The 18,801-nt window shown below is 56.0% G+C and overlaps 1 protein-coding gene across 6 annotated transcripts in view; it reads left to right on the top strand.

Moving 5' to 3' along the window:
* The first annotated feature begins 321 nt into the window (after positions 1–321).
* Positions 322–18,801, top strand: part of LOC119090603 (septin-7) — a 43,476-nt gene continuing 24,996 nt past the window's right edge. For 2 of the 6 annotated variants that reach the window (XM_037213432.1, XM_037213431.1), the window contains exon 1: positions 11,391–11,740. In XM_037213432.1, the coding sequence (XP_037069327.1) occupies positions 11,423–11,740 (318 nt within the window). In that variant the 5' untranslated portion in view covers positions 11,391–11,422. Of the gene's footprint in view, positions 412–1,180; positions 1,202–5,743; positions 5,800–11,390; positions 11,741–18,801 lie in introns of those variants that run through there. The other 4 variants (XM_037213435.1, XM_037213436.1, XM_037213434.1 and 1 more) reach the window with 4 other exon arrangements.

Here is an 18,801-nt window from a genome sequence, read left to right as displayed (position 1 = left end):
GGTGGATTCAGTCTTGACAGATTTTTGAAACATACGCGTCTTGAAGAAGAGGATTCATTTCGTTACGACATATCCTCGAAATCCTAGCGTTGCAATAGTGACGTAAAAGTAGATGGAGGTAAATGCCGTAGATATTTGTACGGCGCACTTTTGGTTACATTCGAATTCATGGGCACGCCAGATGTTTATTTAGTGTGCACGTTTGTGATTGGTTGTTGCAATCCATGTCGGCGATATGATTGGCACAGAGCTGAACATTCACCCTGAGCACTTTCTGTGAAAGCAGCCGCAGATACGAACCTGGCGAATGCTTACGAGGTTCCGTGTTGTGAAACGGGCGGGTGTTTGTGGCAGTTCAGTGCGCGTACTTCGTTTGAATAATTTGAAGGGTGATGAGCAGCAAAAAGCTAGGTGGGCTTTCATCAGTTGTTTTCATTGTTTTGTTCGTGGGGAATACGACAGCAGGCCAGCCTAATTCGCTGAATTAACGGACGCTTGAAATTGATGCTATCACTACGCCAGCAGTGATCGCCGTCGTTTGAAAACGCGTGGGTGCATGCCATCCCCTTCAGTCCTTGCCCGGGTAGTTCGAGGAGTATTTTGGCTTGGAAAGTGGGTAGAGGTAACGGCCAGGGTATACTTTCCTACCTAACGTTAGAAAAAAAAGAATCATTGTACACCATTCGTCGTGTTTAAGGCATGACATATCGTAAATAATCTCAAAACAGGTAGAATCATGCTCCTACCTTCGAATTTCAATAACTTCGATGGCGGGCCTCCGAGCGCCGCGCGCACCGCTCCGCCTGGACTCCCCAGCGCCGTTTCCGCGTTGCCGTTGCGTAAATACAATATTTCTGCGTACCAAGAACTGTACAAAATGTACGGGACCAAAGTAAACCATTCGTCATGTTTAAGGCAGGACAACCATAACCTAACTGCGAACTATAAAAATATTTACTTAACATAAACCATATCTACCATAACCATATTTACCATATAGACCATATTAACTGCGAACCATACTATAAACCATAACTACACGACGAATGGTTTACCTTGGTCCCGTACATTTTGTAGAGTTCTTGGTAAGCAGAAATATTGTATTTACGCAACGGCAACGCAGAAACGGCGCTGGGGAGTCCAGGCGGTGCGGTGCGCGCGGCGCTCGGGAGCTCGCCATCGAAGTTATTGAAATTCGAAGGTAGGAGCATGATTCTACCTGTTTTGAGATGATTTACGATATGTGCCGCCTTGAACACGACGAATGGTGTGCAATGATTTCTTCTAACGTTAGGTAGGAAAGTACACCTACACCGAGGTAACTGCTTGGTTGGTATTCACAAAGGCGCACATGCCCATGCCTGGTGTGGAGCAATGTGTTTTTAGACTAGATGCAAAGAAAGACATGCCTTGCCTGTCTGGGGTAGCAGTGAAATCGTAATAATTTTAGTGTGTGTGGTGTAAATCTGAGTTTCCAGAGTCTGTTGCATATTCACCAATCTCAGTGCAATGTCAGTGCTGCAGGGGATTATGATGCTGCAAAAATCATTTTTAGCAAAGGTGTTTTGAAAATGTTTCACAGAAAAAATATGTGAAAATTCAGTACAAATTGGTTTGCCTGGGCACAGTGCATGCAAGTGGAAAATTCAGCATGCTGATATTATGTAGGTGTCTGGTGCAGTGGATGGATTGTTTGCAAACTGGTATGCAGATATGATGATATGATGGCAATGATAACATATAACTAGTATACCAGTCTGGAAAAAAACACTATTCACTTCACTGGTCACCTGTACAACATAGACCTCAAACCATATTGTGCCAAATTTTCAAACTTGGCTGGGAACATGTTTTGAATATTTTTTCCTGAAACTGCCTCTGGAACATTATAATTTGCTAAAATATTGGCTCTGTATCCCACAACTGATGGTGAATGCACTGAACTCTGAAGACTAGAACTTTGAACAAAAATGTCTTGAAATTGTTACTATGCTACTTTGCCAACCCAGGCATGTTGGGCAAAAAATATATTTTTGTAGTCTGGCCAGCATGAAACAACTCTGTTCCCTCAGAGTGTATCTTATGTCTTTTTTCTCACCAGGAATCAGGCAGATGGGCCGATGGTTAACTACTAGGATTGCTTCAACATTGGCTCTTTATTTGCTGGACATGATGTCTTGACCCACAGTTTGTTGTTGTGTATGCTTTTGTTATGTCTGAGAATCACTATTTCTTCTCCAATCATCCTGCTTCTGAACTATTGCTGCCATCTGATGTAGTATGTATGTTTACATGAGCCCTTGTGTGCTATTGTTAATTTATGAGTTTTCCCTTCTTAAGCACTGAGAAGGTGCATATTTTTGAAATTTGAACTGACAGTTTGTACATGACCATTCTAAATGGCTCCTTTTAATTGTTTCTTGAAGGCATTGTCCTAGTGAACATTATCATCAAAATTGATTTAACTTATGGCTGGGTAACAAGCTAGTGCAACATTATTCGAAGTGAAACTGTGATTGTGATGAAGTATCCATCAACCAAACCGTAGTAAATTCATCACAATTGATCTTGGTTGATTAGGGACTGTTTTTCTTCTGTAGGTAGACATTTGCATGAGTTTCAAGGCAGTGTCCACAGAAGTGTGACTTGTTTTGTGTTATTACAAGGCCTTTGAGAGACATTTTGTAATTGTATTGAAATGATATGATTTTCATTGAATTCCATTCATACTGGCAAATCTTTCAAAACTTCATTTGAATGAATGCCTTTCAAAGATGGTTTTGTGATCAGGATCCAAACAGCAGAAAGCTTGTTCATTTGCTCATTTCAGCTATTCCACATCAGGAATAATTGTTTTCAGATCTTTTTAAGTGGCAGTAAATGCCATCATACTGCTTAGCCCCACTTAATTGTGGCTATCTTGATGGCATGCCACTGGATTATTCATCATGAGTTGTCATGTCATCCACACATTGGCTGGAATGTGACATTCAACCAAAGATGCTGTATACATACATATATATATATATATATATATATATATATATATATATATATATTACTGATAGAATCACCAGTAGGTAACACATCCATGATGCAACATTAAGCACTCAAATGCAGCCCCAAGCTGATGTTGATAAGAGAAGAGAGATATGTATAGAGGAGCTATATATATATATATATATATATATATATATATATATATATATATATATATATAGCTCCTCTATACATATCTCTCTTCTCTTATCAACATCAGCTTGGGGCTGCATTTGAGTGCTTAATGTTGCATCATGGATGTGTTACCTACTGGTGATTCTATCAGTACCCATTATTTATGAATTAATTGTCAGAACACAGCCAATATAATGCAACGCTTGCCCCTCAGCAGATCATCCTGTTATAATGCACAACACAGCATTTGGATGCTTCACCACCCTTTCAGAATGAAGAAGTGGCCTAGGTAGCTCACCACAGCTTTCAGTCACTCACCTCACCATCACTTAACATAACCTGGACCTGTAGTTGTATGAAAATGGAGGCAAGGTATAGGGCTTATAGATGGAGTAGTTTTTTGGCCTATCATTCTTGCTTGATTCATTGGTATGCCCACATCATTTCGGTCTGTAACTCCGTGACCGTCGTCAGGTGTTGCAGAGTCCTGAGATAGATTCTTTCGTTGTCACCAATGGATAATGCTAGGCTTTCGACCATGCACGCGCCACAGCCTGAATTCTCCTGGAGCAGCGGGGATGCGAACCAGGGTCTTCTGATCGCGAGTCCAGTGGTTTACCAAGCGAGCTGACCGAAAAAGATGCTTAGGGAAGAGCGTCCGCTCAGGAAGAAGACGGAGAGGAGTACCCGGTCCTTCTTTGGAGTCCATGACACCTGACAACAACCAGAGAGTTAACTGGCCGTCGTCGTTAACACAGCACTTCGTTAGCAGAGAGTTAATAAGCGTTGCGTACAATTTAACGCACCATATAAGGCCGATAGTGCGGGCAGCCATTTTAAGGCACCAGGTGAGGACGATAGTTGCGGCAGCCACTTCATCCGCGAAACCTGGACTGGTTTCGCGAAACAAAAATAGAAACTCATGCGTTGCTAAACCACCCCATTCTAGCATAACCAGTGTATTAGAGGCCGAAAAAGCATGGAACGTGAACTTGATATTGCTGCGAACTTGATGCGGTTTTTCCGATCGCGGTGAATTGAGTACCCTGCGACAACTATGGTTTTGCCTCAGGCTGACAACCGTAAGCCCTTGATAAACCCCCAGTTATGACCCTAGTGTTGAAGTATGGGCCATCTCTGCTTCCATATTTGAGCTTCCCAAAAGTGGCAGCGCGGTGTACTTTCGGTCGTCACTCAACAGGTGCTGGCGCGAATTATTTGCTCCGTGAGATGCGCCATTGCCAAAATGGCCGCGACGCCGGCTGTCACGCTGAGTGCTCTAAGTAAGTTACGATAAGTTACGATCGCTTTTGCTTGTAGTGGTTCGTAATAAAAAGAACCACCTCAATAGAACATTACAAAAGCGGACGTAGCTTAACAAGTGCACTCCGCAAGACGACTTCTGTCACGCAGATCCACAAAGGATGCTGTCCACTTCAGCTAGCGGCGAAAGGTCGCAGCATGTGCGGTCCGCGCCCAATGTTAAAGTTCTCGGAACTTGTGGGAAGCATCTTGTATGCGTTCATAAAAATCAGTTTCCGCCGAACGGTTTCGATGTTTTGCTTTAGTACTCCAGGTGTGGAATCAGCGAAGGGCTCGCTCCATTCACATGTGGAAGGTTATGAAACGGCAGGACCCGGCAGGGGTCGTGCATATGACTGTCACTAAATAAAAACGTATTTCGACTGGATGTTACAAAAAATGTAGATAGTTTTGGCATCGATATTTTTGACGCTGACTTAACCATCATCTTGATGAAAAGGGTCGCTTCGTGCGCTGCTATAGCCATGCGCGTGTGGTTCGCTGTCTTTGTGCTAGATAAGGGTGTATTTGTTTTGTCGCATGTATACATAACCGTCAGACACCACGATCCGCTCCCGCCCTCTTCCCGCTTCCTTCAGTTACGCATCCAATCTCATCCGGCAGCCTGTGGATTTCCTCGCCTAAGACCAAAGAATCTGTTATTGCTCATGCGGCGATTACATTAGGCCAGCAATGCGTTTGGACTTACCGGCGTGCCGAATGAATAATAATTGTGTTGCAAGATAGCATTAGCGCGGTTCACTCGGTGATTGGATTCGCGATTCATTCCATCCTATTTTATTACTCCCTCGTTTCGTGTACCTTGTAATTAGATGTGAAAGCTTCCGCAGGAACGTGCTGGAGAGCGTTTGCAAACCTACGTATTCAATGCATGCAATGGCCGTTTGGCGCTGAGCTGGGCTGCGATCGCAGCATTGCAGCGGCGGCGGGGCGTTCGTAGCCGCACGTCGGCGCGCCGACCGGTACGTGCCCCGCACGGCCGACCGGCGCACTCGGCCGGCGCCCGTCGGCCGCGCAGTAGGCTCCCGTCCGCCGCCAGCGCCGCGCCTCGGCGAACCACGTTCCAGTGGGACCGGGCGCAGTGCGGCGAGCCGAGCCGGTCGTCCCGGTAACGCGCCGTCCGCCTCGTCTGTCCCCCGGTTCCACCCGCCGCTGCCGCCGCCACCGCCCGCCATGGCTCTCCGTGACCCGCCCGCCGCCCGTGACCTGGTCGTCGTGTCGATCGACGTGGACGCCGCGCCGCCAGCCGCGCCGACGGCCGAGCTCAGCAGACCGGTCACCGCCAACGGCGCCGTCACCACGGTAAGTGGAGTGGCGCTCGGGTGCCGCCACCGCCGGTCGGTCGCGCGCGCTCGCCACCGACTGCGACCGCGCTGCGGTTTCGCCGCCGGACCGCGCCTTTCTTGTCGCGTGCGCCGTGAGGTGGATGCTGCGATTCGGCATCGCGTGCGGCCTTGTGGCGTGTTCCCGGCGCGCGCGCGCGCGCGCGCGCACACGGCTCGCCGGGTCATCTCGTGCCGGTGCCGCTCGTTTTTGCTGTTATTTACGAGAAAGGCGCGCGATCGGCAGCCGGCGTCCGCTGGAGAACCCGGCGTCCGAGCGCGGCGTTCACGTGACCGGCCCGGGGCCGGCCGACTGCCGACGCCGCGGGCGGCGGCCCGTCTGTCGGCTGCGACTGACCGCAGAGCGCCTGGCGCCGCCTTTCCCGGCCGCCGGGCGAGAGTGGAGCAAATCGGGCCGGTCGGCGTCACGTCGGCCATCGGCTATTGCGCCGTCTCGCCGCGGCCGGCCGACAGACCGATCGTGGCCAGCGGCCCGTGGTCGCCGCCCGGCCGCCGGCCAGTGGCGGTCGACCGTGCCTTGACGGCCCGGCCGGGGCTGGGGCTTACTCACGTGCCGCGCTCGTGTCCGCGTGGGGAGACACGTCCGGCTCGCGGTGATCGTTCGTTTTTCGCTCCAGTGGCGCGCGGTGGTGTGAGCGTTTTTACGTGATCGGTCGCACGGGCCGGCCGGGTCTGGTGTTACGTCGAAGCCGTTCGACCGCCGGGATCTGCGCGCCGGGGAGCCGACCGACCCGGGCGGTGCGGCGCCCCCCCCCCTCCCCGCGCAGCGCGTGAGACGGCACAATGGGCTCTGAAGACGGGTGCTGATCGGCACAGGTGTGCTGACGCTGCGACAGATGGTCGTCAGGCCGGGGGTGGCGTGGTGTTGGTCGCCCCCTGCGGTTCGCTGATGTTGTTCCCTGGGCGGCTGACGCCGCTCGGGGAGTCGTGCTGCGCGGTTTTACAGGCGAATAGGTCGGCTGACCGGCTGTCGGACGCCGGCATGCGGATAGCGACGTCGTCGCGGCGCGGTCCTCCGATGGCGCCGCGCGCCCGTGGCCGAGTCCAGCGGCGGCCCGGCGGGCCCGCTCGCCCTTTTCACTCGCGGCCGGCCGCCGTTCCCGCCGGCCGGCCGACACCTGGCGGCGCCGTAACGGCGTCTGTAGCTGTCGGTCTCCGGGACAGGCACGCGGAGCCGGTGGCGGCCGACGCACCGGCGCCGCCGTCTCGCGGTGCATCACCCGTCTTGTCAGCCATTTTTGTTCCCTGGTGCAGAGGCAACGCGACTCAAACAACCAGTTCTTTCGCCTGCTGTTTCGCAACAGTGGCCGACGCGCGGGCATCGACAGTCGGCATGTTTCGCTTCGAGACAGCGCTGGCTCTCGCGCTGCAATCGAAGCGCCGCGGCCTGCCCGGACCCCCTGTGGCAGCGCGGCTTACTGACAGCCGTTTCGTCATGGCGACAGCTTAGTTCGCAATGCGCGATATCGTGGCGTGGAGCGAATGGTGCGTTCCTTTTACGCTTTTGGACGTTGAAGTCACCACGCACGTGAGGCATGCGATCAGCCCCGATATGCACGGCTGGATTTTCCTTCGCGACGTACCTGAGGGTAGAGTTCTCGCAGTCTGCTGCAGCGTGATGCGGCTCGAATCCGGACTCCTGGGCACGCCTTCAGGCGCCCCGGAGTCCAGGGCGCCTGAAGACGTTTCCTGACATTGTTGGCTGCATTCAGACCGAGCGTGAATCGGCGGCGTGTCGCTCGAGGTCTGGAATGGCACCGCTGGCATTTCAGTGCCAGGTAATGCGTCAGCTGCTGGAGCGCTCGTTCCCAGTATGAAACATTTCGTGCAAGTGCACGGAAAGGAAACACGGATCGTGACAGCCTGACGAGTCATGACGAGCGCTGTCTACCCGGCGTGGCCAGCCTCAGCAGCGGCGGGAGCCTGATCGGGCCACCACAGTGCGGGCCGGGGACACGTCTCGGGAAGCCGGGGAGCCTGGTGTCCGGTGGGCCGGGGACGGCTGGCTGGGGAGCCTGGTGTTCGGTGAGCCAGGGACGGCTGTCCGGGGAGCCCAGCGCCCGGTGAACCGGCGGCGGCTGGCCGGGAGGCCTGGTGTCCGGTGAGCCGTGGACGACTGTCCCGGCGGCCTGGTGTCCCGTGAGCCGGTGGCGACTGTCCGGAGAGCCTGGTGTCCGGTGAGCCGGCGGCTGTCCTAGAAACCTGGTGTCCAGTGAGCCGGCGGCGGCTGTCCGGAGAGCCTGGTGTCCTGTGTGCCGCGTACGACTGTCCGGGGAGCCTGGCGTCCGATGAGCCGGCGGCGGCTGTCCGGAGAGCCTGGTGTCCTGTGTGCCGCGTACGACTGTCCGGAGAGCCTGGTGTTCTGTGCGCCGCGCACGACTGTCTGGGGAGCCTGGTGTCCGGTGAGCCGGCGGCTGTCCGGGAAACCTGGTGTCCAGTGAGCCGCAGACGACTATCCGGGGAGCCTGATGTCCGGTGAGCCGGCGGCTGTCCGGGAAACCTGGTGTCCGGTGAGCCGGGGACGACTGTCCGGGAGCCTGGTGTCCGGCGGTCTCTGGTGGCTCGCCGTGTCGAGCGGAGTTGCTCCCGGCCGCTGGTGAGCCGGGCCGTGTCAGGTTGGATCGGGATCGCCTACCGATGAACGGCGGGCCGTGTCACGTGGGATCGGGACCGCCTACCGATGAACGGCGCGCCGCCGAAGGTCGCGGCTGTCGCAGACTGGTGGGCGTGTCACATGTCGCGGGGACGGCGCGCGCGCTCAGCCAGCCGGCCGGGCTCACCGTCGACCGTGTGTCGGCCAGTGCAGTGTGTGTCGCGGTGGCGCGGTCACGCGGTCGGTGTCAGCTGCGTTGGCTGCTTCGCTTTGCTGTGAAAACCGCGGCGAGCGTAAACTTGGGACCAGTTCATGAACTAGTTTACACTTTTTGCCACACCGATGTTTTCACTTTCTAATCATGGTCACTGTAGGGTTCGATTAAAGGATTGACACATCTACCGTGAAAATGGAAAAAGGGTTGTGACAGAGAAGCCGTTCATCATTTTATAGACGTGGCCCTGTGGCCATTCAGGTGTCGGACAAGACGCGATTTGTTCTGGTGTTGCCCCTTCGCTTCGTTCCTCTTGGGAAGGAGTCTAGCGGCTTCCGTTGATAATTACAGCCCATATCCACAAGTTAATACGGGACCTTGGCCGCCAACCACCACGTAATAACGCTCGCGACCAAACACTTGGGTGATATAGTCAGTGATAATGTCATCTCAGTGGGCAAACGGACTTTTCGCCCCAAGGTGCGTCGAATCTATGAATGGTGAGTGAAAATCTGCGAAAGCTTACCGGCATTTTCTTGTTTATTTCCATCTGCTTTGGTTGAGGACAAGTCTTAATAACAGCTAGGCTAGGCTTTTGGTCAGTTGATGTTAAAGTGCCAGTGGTTTGTAGCAGTCAATGAATTGTTTTGATAGTTGCATTATTTCATTCATTTATCGAACCAATCTAATTGTGTTGACAATTTATCTAATTTGACTAATTTAATCGAATATCGTCCCCGTCCGATGGCTCAGTTGGTTAGAGCGCCTGCCTCCCGATTCACCCACCCGTGGCGGAGTGAGTTCGAGTCGCTCTAGGCGTTCGCTATTTGGCCTTGACAGGTATGGCCTGTAGCCGGTGGCAGCGGCCCCGATAAAGGTTGAAGTCAGAGGGCGGAACGGACGGTCCCGAGCATTGCGGCACGTTGAACTTTCGCCACAAAATTCTGCTGCTGTCTTGGAGTTGCGCGATCTGATGATAGGGATCAGGGCTGACGCGACAAGCCCTGCTCAGCATTAGCTTGGTCCCACAAATCTATTCGTTGAAAAGGTTTGGATAGACTAAAAAAAGGTTAAAAAACACAAAGCTCACTCGGACTGATATGCGTATAGTGAAGTGAAGGAACTCGGCATCTCTTAATGCCAACAATCATCACGAATATTAGCCCTGTAGCTGTTTTGCTTGAGGATGTTTGAACGAGCCATAGGTAGATGCGTATGCTATGCGTTCAAAATGCGTGTCATTTTTCAGGTGCCTTTTCAAAGGCTCTTTGTCAGCCCCCCAGCTGTGGCCTCAGTCCACGCACCACGAGCGAAATGTTCAGCCCTGTAGGATATGGCATATTGATGGGGTGGAGGAAATGGTGTCATTTAGAAGACACCATTCAGTACAGACCCGTGGCCCGGATTTCGCCGAAGGAGAGCAGGGAGAAAGCTTGTTAGACAGACCCCACGTTTTTGGTGAGAGTCCCAAAGTCATTCTTTTCAGACATAGCCGCTCTTTGTACACAAGAGCCCCATTTCAGGCTGGGAAGGAGCCGTTAGCTAATCCAAGGGCCATAGATTCTCATGCAAATCTCGCATAAATGTCGTTCGTCATTGCTGAATTCACTCTCAGGCAAGATATATCTGACATACAAGTTGAGGCCTCGTTCGAGTACCTGCAGGAGACACCTTTCGCCGCCCTTCGGGCTACACATGGATGGGGAGGGGAACCACCCCTTTTGCCCCCCCCCCCCCCACCTGTTCGGCTTTTGCTGAATTCGGCCTGGCGGCCTCGCTGGCCTCGCTGGCCTCGCTTGCTCGTCCGGCGTCACCGGGCGAGGCGCCGTGGACCCAGCCAGCCGGCACAGCTAGTGTAACACATTGCATGCTCTGTTCCAGCGGCTCTTTAAATGTGCAACATCTTAATTGCTTTGTACCGGCGAATTATGTTACGCGAAGTGGTGGGAGCAACGCGTGTAGCCAGTCCGTGCCTCTGTCGCAACATGAGAAGTAATAAAACGTTCCGGTTTGTATGCCTGTGGTGTGGCGCCTACCAGTAGGGATGTGCTGACAGTTCCGGCATGGTTGCCATTATAGTCGGGCTGTACTGATAACCGGTCTACAATGGGCCATGGCGCCGGTTGCGCCATTGCGCCGTGGTCCAAAGTACACTCATGGCATCAGAGTCGTGGCTAGACAGAAGAGGCTTAAAGCACGGGCTGCGCTGGAGCTAAAATGCACCGATATGGCGAAGGTCTTTCCGGGTGAACGTATGTGTGACTTCACACCGTGTGAAGCTGACTCAACTGATATTAAAGATTTGTTTGCGTTGAACGATTACTTAAATTCCTTGAGAGTCATGTTTGAATTGACACTCGCCGGTATCTGTCTGAGAAGTTTTTAGACCATTTCGGCACGCGCAATCGAGGGCATTGCGAACCATCAGTAAGGCGCTTCCAGCTCGTGATGTGACGTGAAGTGGCGACCGGCGCAAAGTAGCGTGATCCCGCCTTTGACGTCCGGTCTGTAGCGTCATCCCGCCTTTGGCATCCGGTCTGGCACCCCGGCAACCGCCGGCGGGCTAAAGACGGACGTCCGGGTGCTGCTAGTTCGCGACTCGGCCGCCAGGCGTCAGCGGCGCTTCGGTCGGATCGATGCGGCGTCCCGCACCCCCTGGCAGCCGGCCCAGTGGGGAGCCGACCGCGGCCCGGGTCGTCGGTGCGCCGTCTGCCGCGCGCGCCGCCCTCGTCCGTGTGTGTGTGCGCGCGCGCCAGCCACGCTCGTCCCGGCGCCATGAGTGAGGAGGGCGGCCAGGCGGCCGCGCCGGCCACCTACAAGTCGACGTTCTCGACGTTCCGCGGCGAGGAGGGCGGCGAGCGTCGGTCACGGCGCGTCGAGCTGGCTGAGGGCGGCCGCCGGCTGCCGGGCTTGCCGCGCTACGGCGGCTCCAGCTTCTCGGCCGCCGACCGGCCGACGGCGGCCGCAGGGCCCACCTACCGACTGGCCAGCCTGGACCGGCTCGCGCACCGGCACAAGCTGTACGCGTCCGAGTCCGCCGATCTGAACGGCGTCGGCGACGTGTCCGACGTGATGGAGCCGTCCCCCGCCGGCGTAAGTCCTATGGGGTCGATTGCGACGGGCCGCTGCCCGCCCCTGCCGGATGAGGAGCGCCGTCCCCTGCCGGCAGGCGGTGGCGACGCCGAGCCCCTACCACCTTTTTCGATGTGCTCGCCGGCCGTTTAACGTGTGCACGGCTCGTAGGCGCCGCGTCCGCATGTGTCGTAGACTCCCTAAAGTGTAAGGTCTTCGCGTTGGACCGTGCGGCCAGCAAGCGTTATGAGCGGCGTTATGTGGGCCCAGTCTAGCGTGAGTTGCGGGCGTCGGTGTATGGCTTTAGTCTGAGGCGAGTCGTGGTTGTTTGTGTATGGCTTCTGTCCAGTGCGAGTTGTGGCGTCGAGCCATGGCTTCTGTCATGTTACGGCGGCGGTGGGTGTCGCCCCGCGACCTCTTCCGCGACGTCCGACTGTGGCACACACCGTGTGGCCGTGCCTCCGGCGGCGAGACTCTCCCTCCGTAGCGCGCGCCTCATCGGAGTTCTGATCCGGGCTCTAATCGTAGCTCTCCCGTCTGATGTCGCTGCGGCGGCGGCGTTTGCCCAGCCCGCACCCGCCGGCGACCGTCCGCAGCAGGCTCGGCGGCCACGTCCGTCTGGCGTTGGCCGCCGTGTGCGGCCGGTCGGTGGCGTGCCGGCCGCGGGTCGGTGCTGATTGTGCCGCTTGGGTGGTGCGGTCCAGGATCGACGACGCAGGCCGGGCCGGACCGGACCGACCCGGACCGGCACGTACCGGCACGGACCGGCCCGGCCCGGACCGGCCTGCCGGCCAGCCGCCGCTCGCAGCTGGGGGTGACGCCGAGCGGCGCTGGCTGCCTATGGCCGGTCTAGGTCGTCTCTGCCGTACCGGTAACAGCGCGCGTGCGATGGAGGCAGCGCTTCTTACTCAGACGGATTGGCTTAAAGTGTGGAAGCCTGCTGTCGTCCCACCAGCGGAGCTCTCTGAGGGAGTGTGGCCACGTTCTGTCCGTACCACGGGTCGGGGTCTCCTCTTCAGGCGTGTCTCTGGTTATTCCAGTTAGCTCATTATTAAGTTTTGAGGAGGCGCGACAGCTGCATTGGTTATTTGCGCCCCTCTGGTTAGTCTGGCTGATAAAGAGGGCTCCTGCGAAAGTGTGCCATTATTTCCTGTTGTTTTTACTGGTCCGTAAATCTTCAAAGGTGTTTCACCGTCTGCTATCGTCCCCACCGTGCGGGGTCTCTTCTGAGAGCATGTCGTCACACCCCATCGTCGGTCTGCCGGGCGCCGAGCCGGCGGCTATTTCTGCCTCCCCTGTGGCGGCGGCGCGCATGGCGCGTGCTCGCCGTCTGTGCCCCGGCGCAGCTGACGTGCCCCGCCGCCGGACCACCGAGAGGTGCCAGTCGCGCCCCGTCCGCGGTGACGCCCTACCCCGGCCCAACACGGCGGCCCGACCGGCGCTTACGGCGGCGGCCGGGCCACCGGGTCGGGCGCAAATATTTACTGCATGAGACGGTTCGAGATAATGCGTGTGTGTGTGTGGGTGTGGGTGTGGGTGTGGGTGTGAGTGTGGGTGTGTGTGGGTGCGTGCGTGCGTGCGTGCGTGCGTGCGTGTGTGAAGTTAATATTTACCAGCCTATGGCAGCAAAACTCATACGGCTTGTCTTAACACGCTGTCTGGGCTCCGTATCTTAGTTCTTACCACGCACCTGCAAAAACCCATACTGTTATGCAAACGGCCACGGCTCCTTCTGGCGTGTGTTTGCGCCCTCCCACGTCACGCGGGTCGGGTGAACAGTTCTGCTGGCATGCCGTAGCCAGATTTGCCATTGCTTGTCGCGTATCATGGTTGGCGTCGACTTCCGCGCGACCTAATCTTGCTTTCGCCGACCGTGGGTCTGGTACGCCGCTGGGGACAGGCCGAACTTGCGACCTGTGCGTCACCCTCACCTGTTCGTCACCTATTCGGGCGTCGCCTCTCGCCGTCATGTCTGAAGGGAGGACTCCAGTCGGCCTCGTCGCTCCCTGTACAACCAACGCCGGTGTGTGGTACGCGGCGATCGTGCACGTCTGGTGACCGACGACGGCTCTGACGGTGTCCGCCGACTCTCTGACGGCACCGAGAGCACAGACCACCAGCCGGCAGGCTGACCCGAGGTCGGCCGTGGCGGCGCCTCCTGATTGGCTCCTGTTGACCGCCGCCAGGCTCCGCTTGCCGCCGCCGGCGCCACGCGGCGATATTGTTCCGGTCACGGGCCGTGCGGCGGCATCGGCGCGGTGTAAACGCTCCGAATCGGCGGCTTCCGGCCCTTTGTGGTCGGCCGGGCGTGACCGATGCGATCGCGATCGATTTACGGCGATCGCACGACTACCCCCGATCGGGCCGCCGGCGTCGCCATAGCCGCATGATCTGTCCCGCCTGATCTGTGCCGCCTGATCTGTCCGGCCGGTCGGGCAGCGACTGCGGCGAGCGCCGGCGTCGCCATGACCTGATCTGTGCGGCCTGATCTGTCCGGCCGGCCGGGCAGCCACTGCGGCGAGCATCGGGCGTGCGGGCCGGCTCCTGACCAGCGGACGCTTACGGCGGCCGCTGGTGAGAGCCTCCCGGTAATCTTTGGCCCTCCGCCCTCGTCCGTTCTCGCCTGCCGAGTGCGGCCACAGTGCTAATCTGAGTCACTGCGGGGAACCACACTTGTGCTTTCACGAGATTAAATTTGCCCTCCAACAATCGTTTGCCCATGTAGGAGCGGTAAGGCGGAAGAGCGGTGGGCTTCTCCCGCGGGACTATTCCTCTTCAAATAGCCCGCTGCGTGAGGATCCCCGCCAGCGTCTGCAGTATCCAGTCTTTTCTGGGTCTTCTCAATAGCGACTAAACCCTGATTCACAAAGTCGACGCATGGATGCAACTTCACTGGGCAAAAGCCTTCCAGCATCCAGTCGCAGTATTTTGTGTTATGCTAGCGGACGGATGTGATACCGGCTGCTCGATAATTCACAGTCTCGAAGAGCAGCTGTTTTGTACAGCGGAGCATGCGTTGTCAGGCTAGGTCGTACTGTTGTAATGCCTTGGTGGTTATGGTGCGGGACTGCTGGTGGTCACGTAATCAGCATGCCATTTATTCAAATGAGGCCGACGTCTGGGCCAGGGTCAAGCATGAAGCCAGGGCACGCAAAACAAAACCGAGTCGTGGGTTAAACTGGCGGTGCGCTGCGCGTGCACCCAGCTACTTACATAATATTGTCTGGGGCAGCTCGCCACAGTCGCCGCCTGAGCGGGGTGGAAATTTCCCTCCCCCATATCGTGATCCGATGTTCGGATCGCAACGGATTCAAAAGGCAATCCTCCCCATTGCTACCCAGAGACCATGAAAAGTCTCGCTGACATCTGTCACGTCGCCGGTGACGTCACAGGACGTGCAAAACAGTTCGCATCGCCACCATTTAAGGGAGTGTTCCTCATTTCTATGGGATTTTGAACTGAGATTGTCATCTTGACGATCATCCGGTGCAGTTCACAGTCGTACCTTCTTAAGAACTAAACCCATCTAATTTCTGAGCTACACACCCGCGAAGATGAACAGACCATTTCGGGGAGACCATTTAAAGGCTATCCAGGCATCCATGACGCCATGATAACGTCGTCAAGCTCCTGTCATTACATTAGCCATGCGGTGATCAAGACTATGAACAATACGACTGTCAAGTCGTTTTTAGCTGGCGTTCCTGAGCACGATTTCCAGGTATAAGGGCCGTGAATTAGCTCAATAAATGTTGTGTAAGGTACGATGACATAATCACACAGTGACTAGTTGAAGATCATATTTACTAAACGAAAAAATTGTGTTATCTCGAGCAGTGTTTTCCACTCAGAAGTAGGCCAATATATGCATTGAGCTTATTTCGTCATACCTGGTGCCTGCTTATTTGCTAGGTGTGATGTTGACTTGCTTGTCACATCTTCAAATGTGAAACATTCTCTTTTGTTGGTTATGCTGGCATAAAAGCGTAGATCGGCGTCACCAGTCTGTTTGGTTGGACACTTATAACTGACGTCACAAGACCACCGTTCCTGAACTGACGTGACGTTGTTAAGCGCTGCTGAACCTGAGTGGCGCGCAGTCAAACCTCAAACCTTTCGTTAAACTACATTGAACAGGTCCAAAATAAAACATGTAGCAGACGAGTGCTGCCTGCAGGAGCAAACACTGCCGTACATGTCATTACTGCTGACGTCACGACTCTGTGATCTGATCCGTCATAGACAGTGTTACTTCTAGGGCATATCGAATCGACCATTTGGGGAGTACGGACTTTGGTGGGTTAACCTTGGAACGGTGAGAGTTCTCGCACGAACCTGGAGAGATACATTGACCCCCCCCCCTTCCGCCCCCCCCCTTCCACCCCCCCCTCAGATGCTCGTTGGTTGATAAGACTGGGGGCTGCTCAACATCAATCAGGCACTAATGCAAGCTGGTGTGCCATGGTCGGTGGCATTGGACGTTTGGTGCATCGACTGCCACCCTAAGCTAACGACATCGGCCGGTGATCGTCACTCAGTGGCGGCGAACGCGGCCGTTTCCCCGTTGGGCTTTGGCCCTTCGCGCCGATGCTGAGGCCGAGCTGCGCCGCGGCCCCTGCACGAGACTGTCCAGGGTTCCGCCCACGCCCTGGCCGTGCTGCGCCGCCGCCCTGACGGTCGGTGGCGGCTGATCCGGGCCGAACCGGTCGGGTGGTCAGGTGCGGTGGGCCGGCCGGCCGGGAGGGAGGGAGGGGGGCCGGAGCACCGCCGGCCGCCTTGCAGACGCCAGTCGGCCGCCGCGGCCGCGTGTGTGACGGCTCGGACGGTCCGACGAGGGTGCGCCTGGGGTGGCGGGGTGCGCCGTGCGCTGCCCGGTGCCGGTGGTGCGCGCATCGCCGGCCGTCGGGACAGCAGCTGGTGCGAAACGGCCGCGGCCGCGCCGCCGCCGCCCGGCCGGCCGGCTGGCCATGTCGGCCCAGTGTCGCCAGTGTGAGGTGCTACTCGGCCCCGACGCGGGCCAGCTGCCGCACGTGTTGCGCGCCCACTACCACAGCAAGCACGCGCTCGCTACGCCGGCACCCGGTGCCGAGACGGCGCCGCCGCCGCCGCCGCCGTCTGCCGGCGGCCAGGTAGGTCCCACGCCTGACGGTCACACCCCACCCCGCTTCGGTGCTGCGTTGGTGCTGCTGCGTCCAGGCTCACTGGGCCCAATCTGGATCTGAAGCAGCCGCTTGATGTGAGCCTATTCGGTTACCGTAACCGCGACGTGGCAGGCCTCGGAAGGCGCCCTGCTGCCGGGCAGATGGCCGAGATTCGCCCTGCATATACAGCCGTGCTGATTTGCATAGGTGGCCATGGCGGCGTCTGCGGTGTCGACCGGTTGGACGGAGGGGATCGGGCCGCCGCGGGCCACCAGGTACGGCCTCGCGGCCATCTCGCGCCGGGCGAGTGATCGGGAAGCAGGCGATGCGGCCGTTTATCGGTCACCGGCCCGACGGTGGGTTCAGAGCGGCGGATGCCGACTGCGCCAGCTGCGTTACAGGCAGACGCCCATATGTCCCGGTGCCACCGGCCGTATGTGCCGCGCGGTGGATGAATGGGCTCTAGGGCGGCGCCGGTGGCTGGCGCGGCACGCGATCCGGCGCCGGTTCGTGGGGAGAGACTAGACGCTGCAGAGAGGGGAGCTGGCCGCGCCCGGCCGGCCGCGGTGGAGCCGTGAGGCCGCGCTGGGGGCGTTCAGCCGCGTCCGCTCCACGAGCCCTCACCTGGGCATCAGACATCCGGCCGCAGGCTGATGCTCTGGCAGATAGCCACCTGACTTGTGCGGAGAACTCAATGCTCAGGATAAGCCGGCGATGGCGGTGTCTGATGAGCCGATTGACGTCCCGCGCAGGTGTGCTGCTGGGCGATGCTGGGCACGTAGCAGGCGTCATGGCCCACTGCGCGAGCTGGGCTGGCATGCTGCTGCCAATTAGCGGTGCAAGTAGGAGGAGGGGGAGTGGCAGCCCGTCGTCAGCTGCACCCGTGGTGGCGCCGCTCATATGGCCTGATTAATTAGCAAGTGTAGGAAGGGTGGGCACGGTGGTGCTCTGCATGTCCTCTGGTGATGACCGCACGAGGAAAACTGTCACCAGAACCGGCCGGCTGTCGTGATGTGGCGACATTTGAAAGGAATTTTCAGTGCGAGCATGTTGTCCGAACAAACGACTTGTTGTAGCCACAAATTATGATCTATTTTGGGCCTGGTCACGCATCCAGGGCGTAAAAGTGCCATTCCTGGTGCATGATGAACGCAGCGAACATTCCTACGTTTGCTTTAAATATATTGAGGGTATCGGTGCCTTTGGAAATGATATCAAGGTAAAGGAATCGGGCCCGCGAAAGGCTTTTCAAATTGTATGCTTTCTGGAACGAAAGGAGTGCTTCTATTCTCAGAGCCATGCCTCCAGCCGCAACGGCGTAGTACAAAAAACGAGAACGCAAACCATGCCGAACAGCGTCAAACGTGTCCATTCATGCCATAGGGCCTCGCTCTCACTGCACCGTAGTGTTATGGCACTATGAATATCGCACCGTAACGGTGGTATAACGTAACACTATATATATATATATATATATATATATATATATATATATATGTATATATGTATATATATGTATATATATATATGTATATATATATATATATATATATATATATATATATATATATATATATATATATATGAATATCGCACCGTAACGGTGGTATAACGTAACACTGTATATATATATATATATATATATATATATATATATATATATATATATATATATATATATATATATGGGGTGTGTGCCGTGCGCTAACAGGCCCATGTTGAAACTGAACAGGAATTCCAGGCAAAGATGTTGAACGGATCACGACAAATGTTATGTCTGTAAGTCAGGAGCAGATGCATCAGCTATCCTCGCATGTACAGAGCGAAAATGTTGTCCATTTATGACTGATTCCACCCATGAGCTGGATTCTCATCAGGCTTCCGGAAAGACGAGCGGACCACCTCAATAGCTCCGAAGGTCTGAGCTCAGCACCCTTATGT

The sequence above is a fragment of the Pollicipes pollicipes genome, unplaced genomic scaffold (assembly GCF_011947565.3).
Source record: "Pollicipes pollicipes isolate AB1234 unplaced genomic scaffold, Ppol_2.1 Scaffold_3087;HRSCAF=3621_pilon_pilon_pilon, whole genome shotgun sequence".
NCBI classification, from domain to species: Eukaryota; Metazoa; Arthropoda; class Thecostraca; order Pollicipedomorpha; family Pollicipedidae; genus Pollicipes; species Pollicipes pollicipes.
The sequence above is the reverse complement of the archived record's forward strand: the minus strand, read 5'-3'. Positions and strand labels throughout refer to the sequence as shown.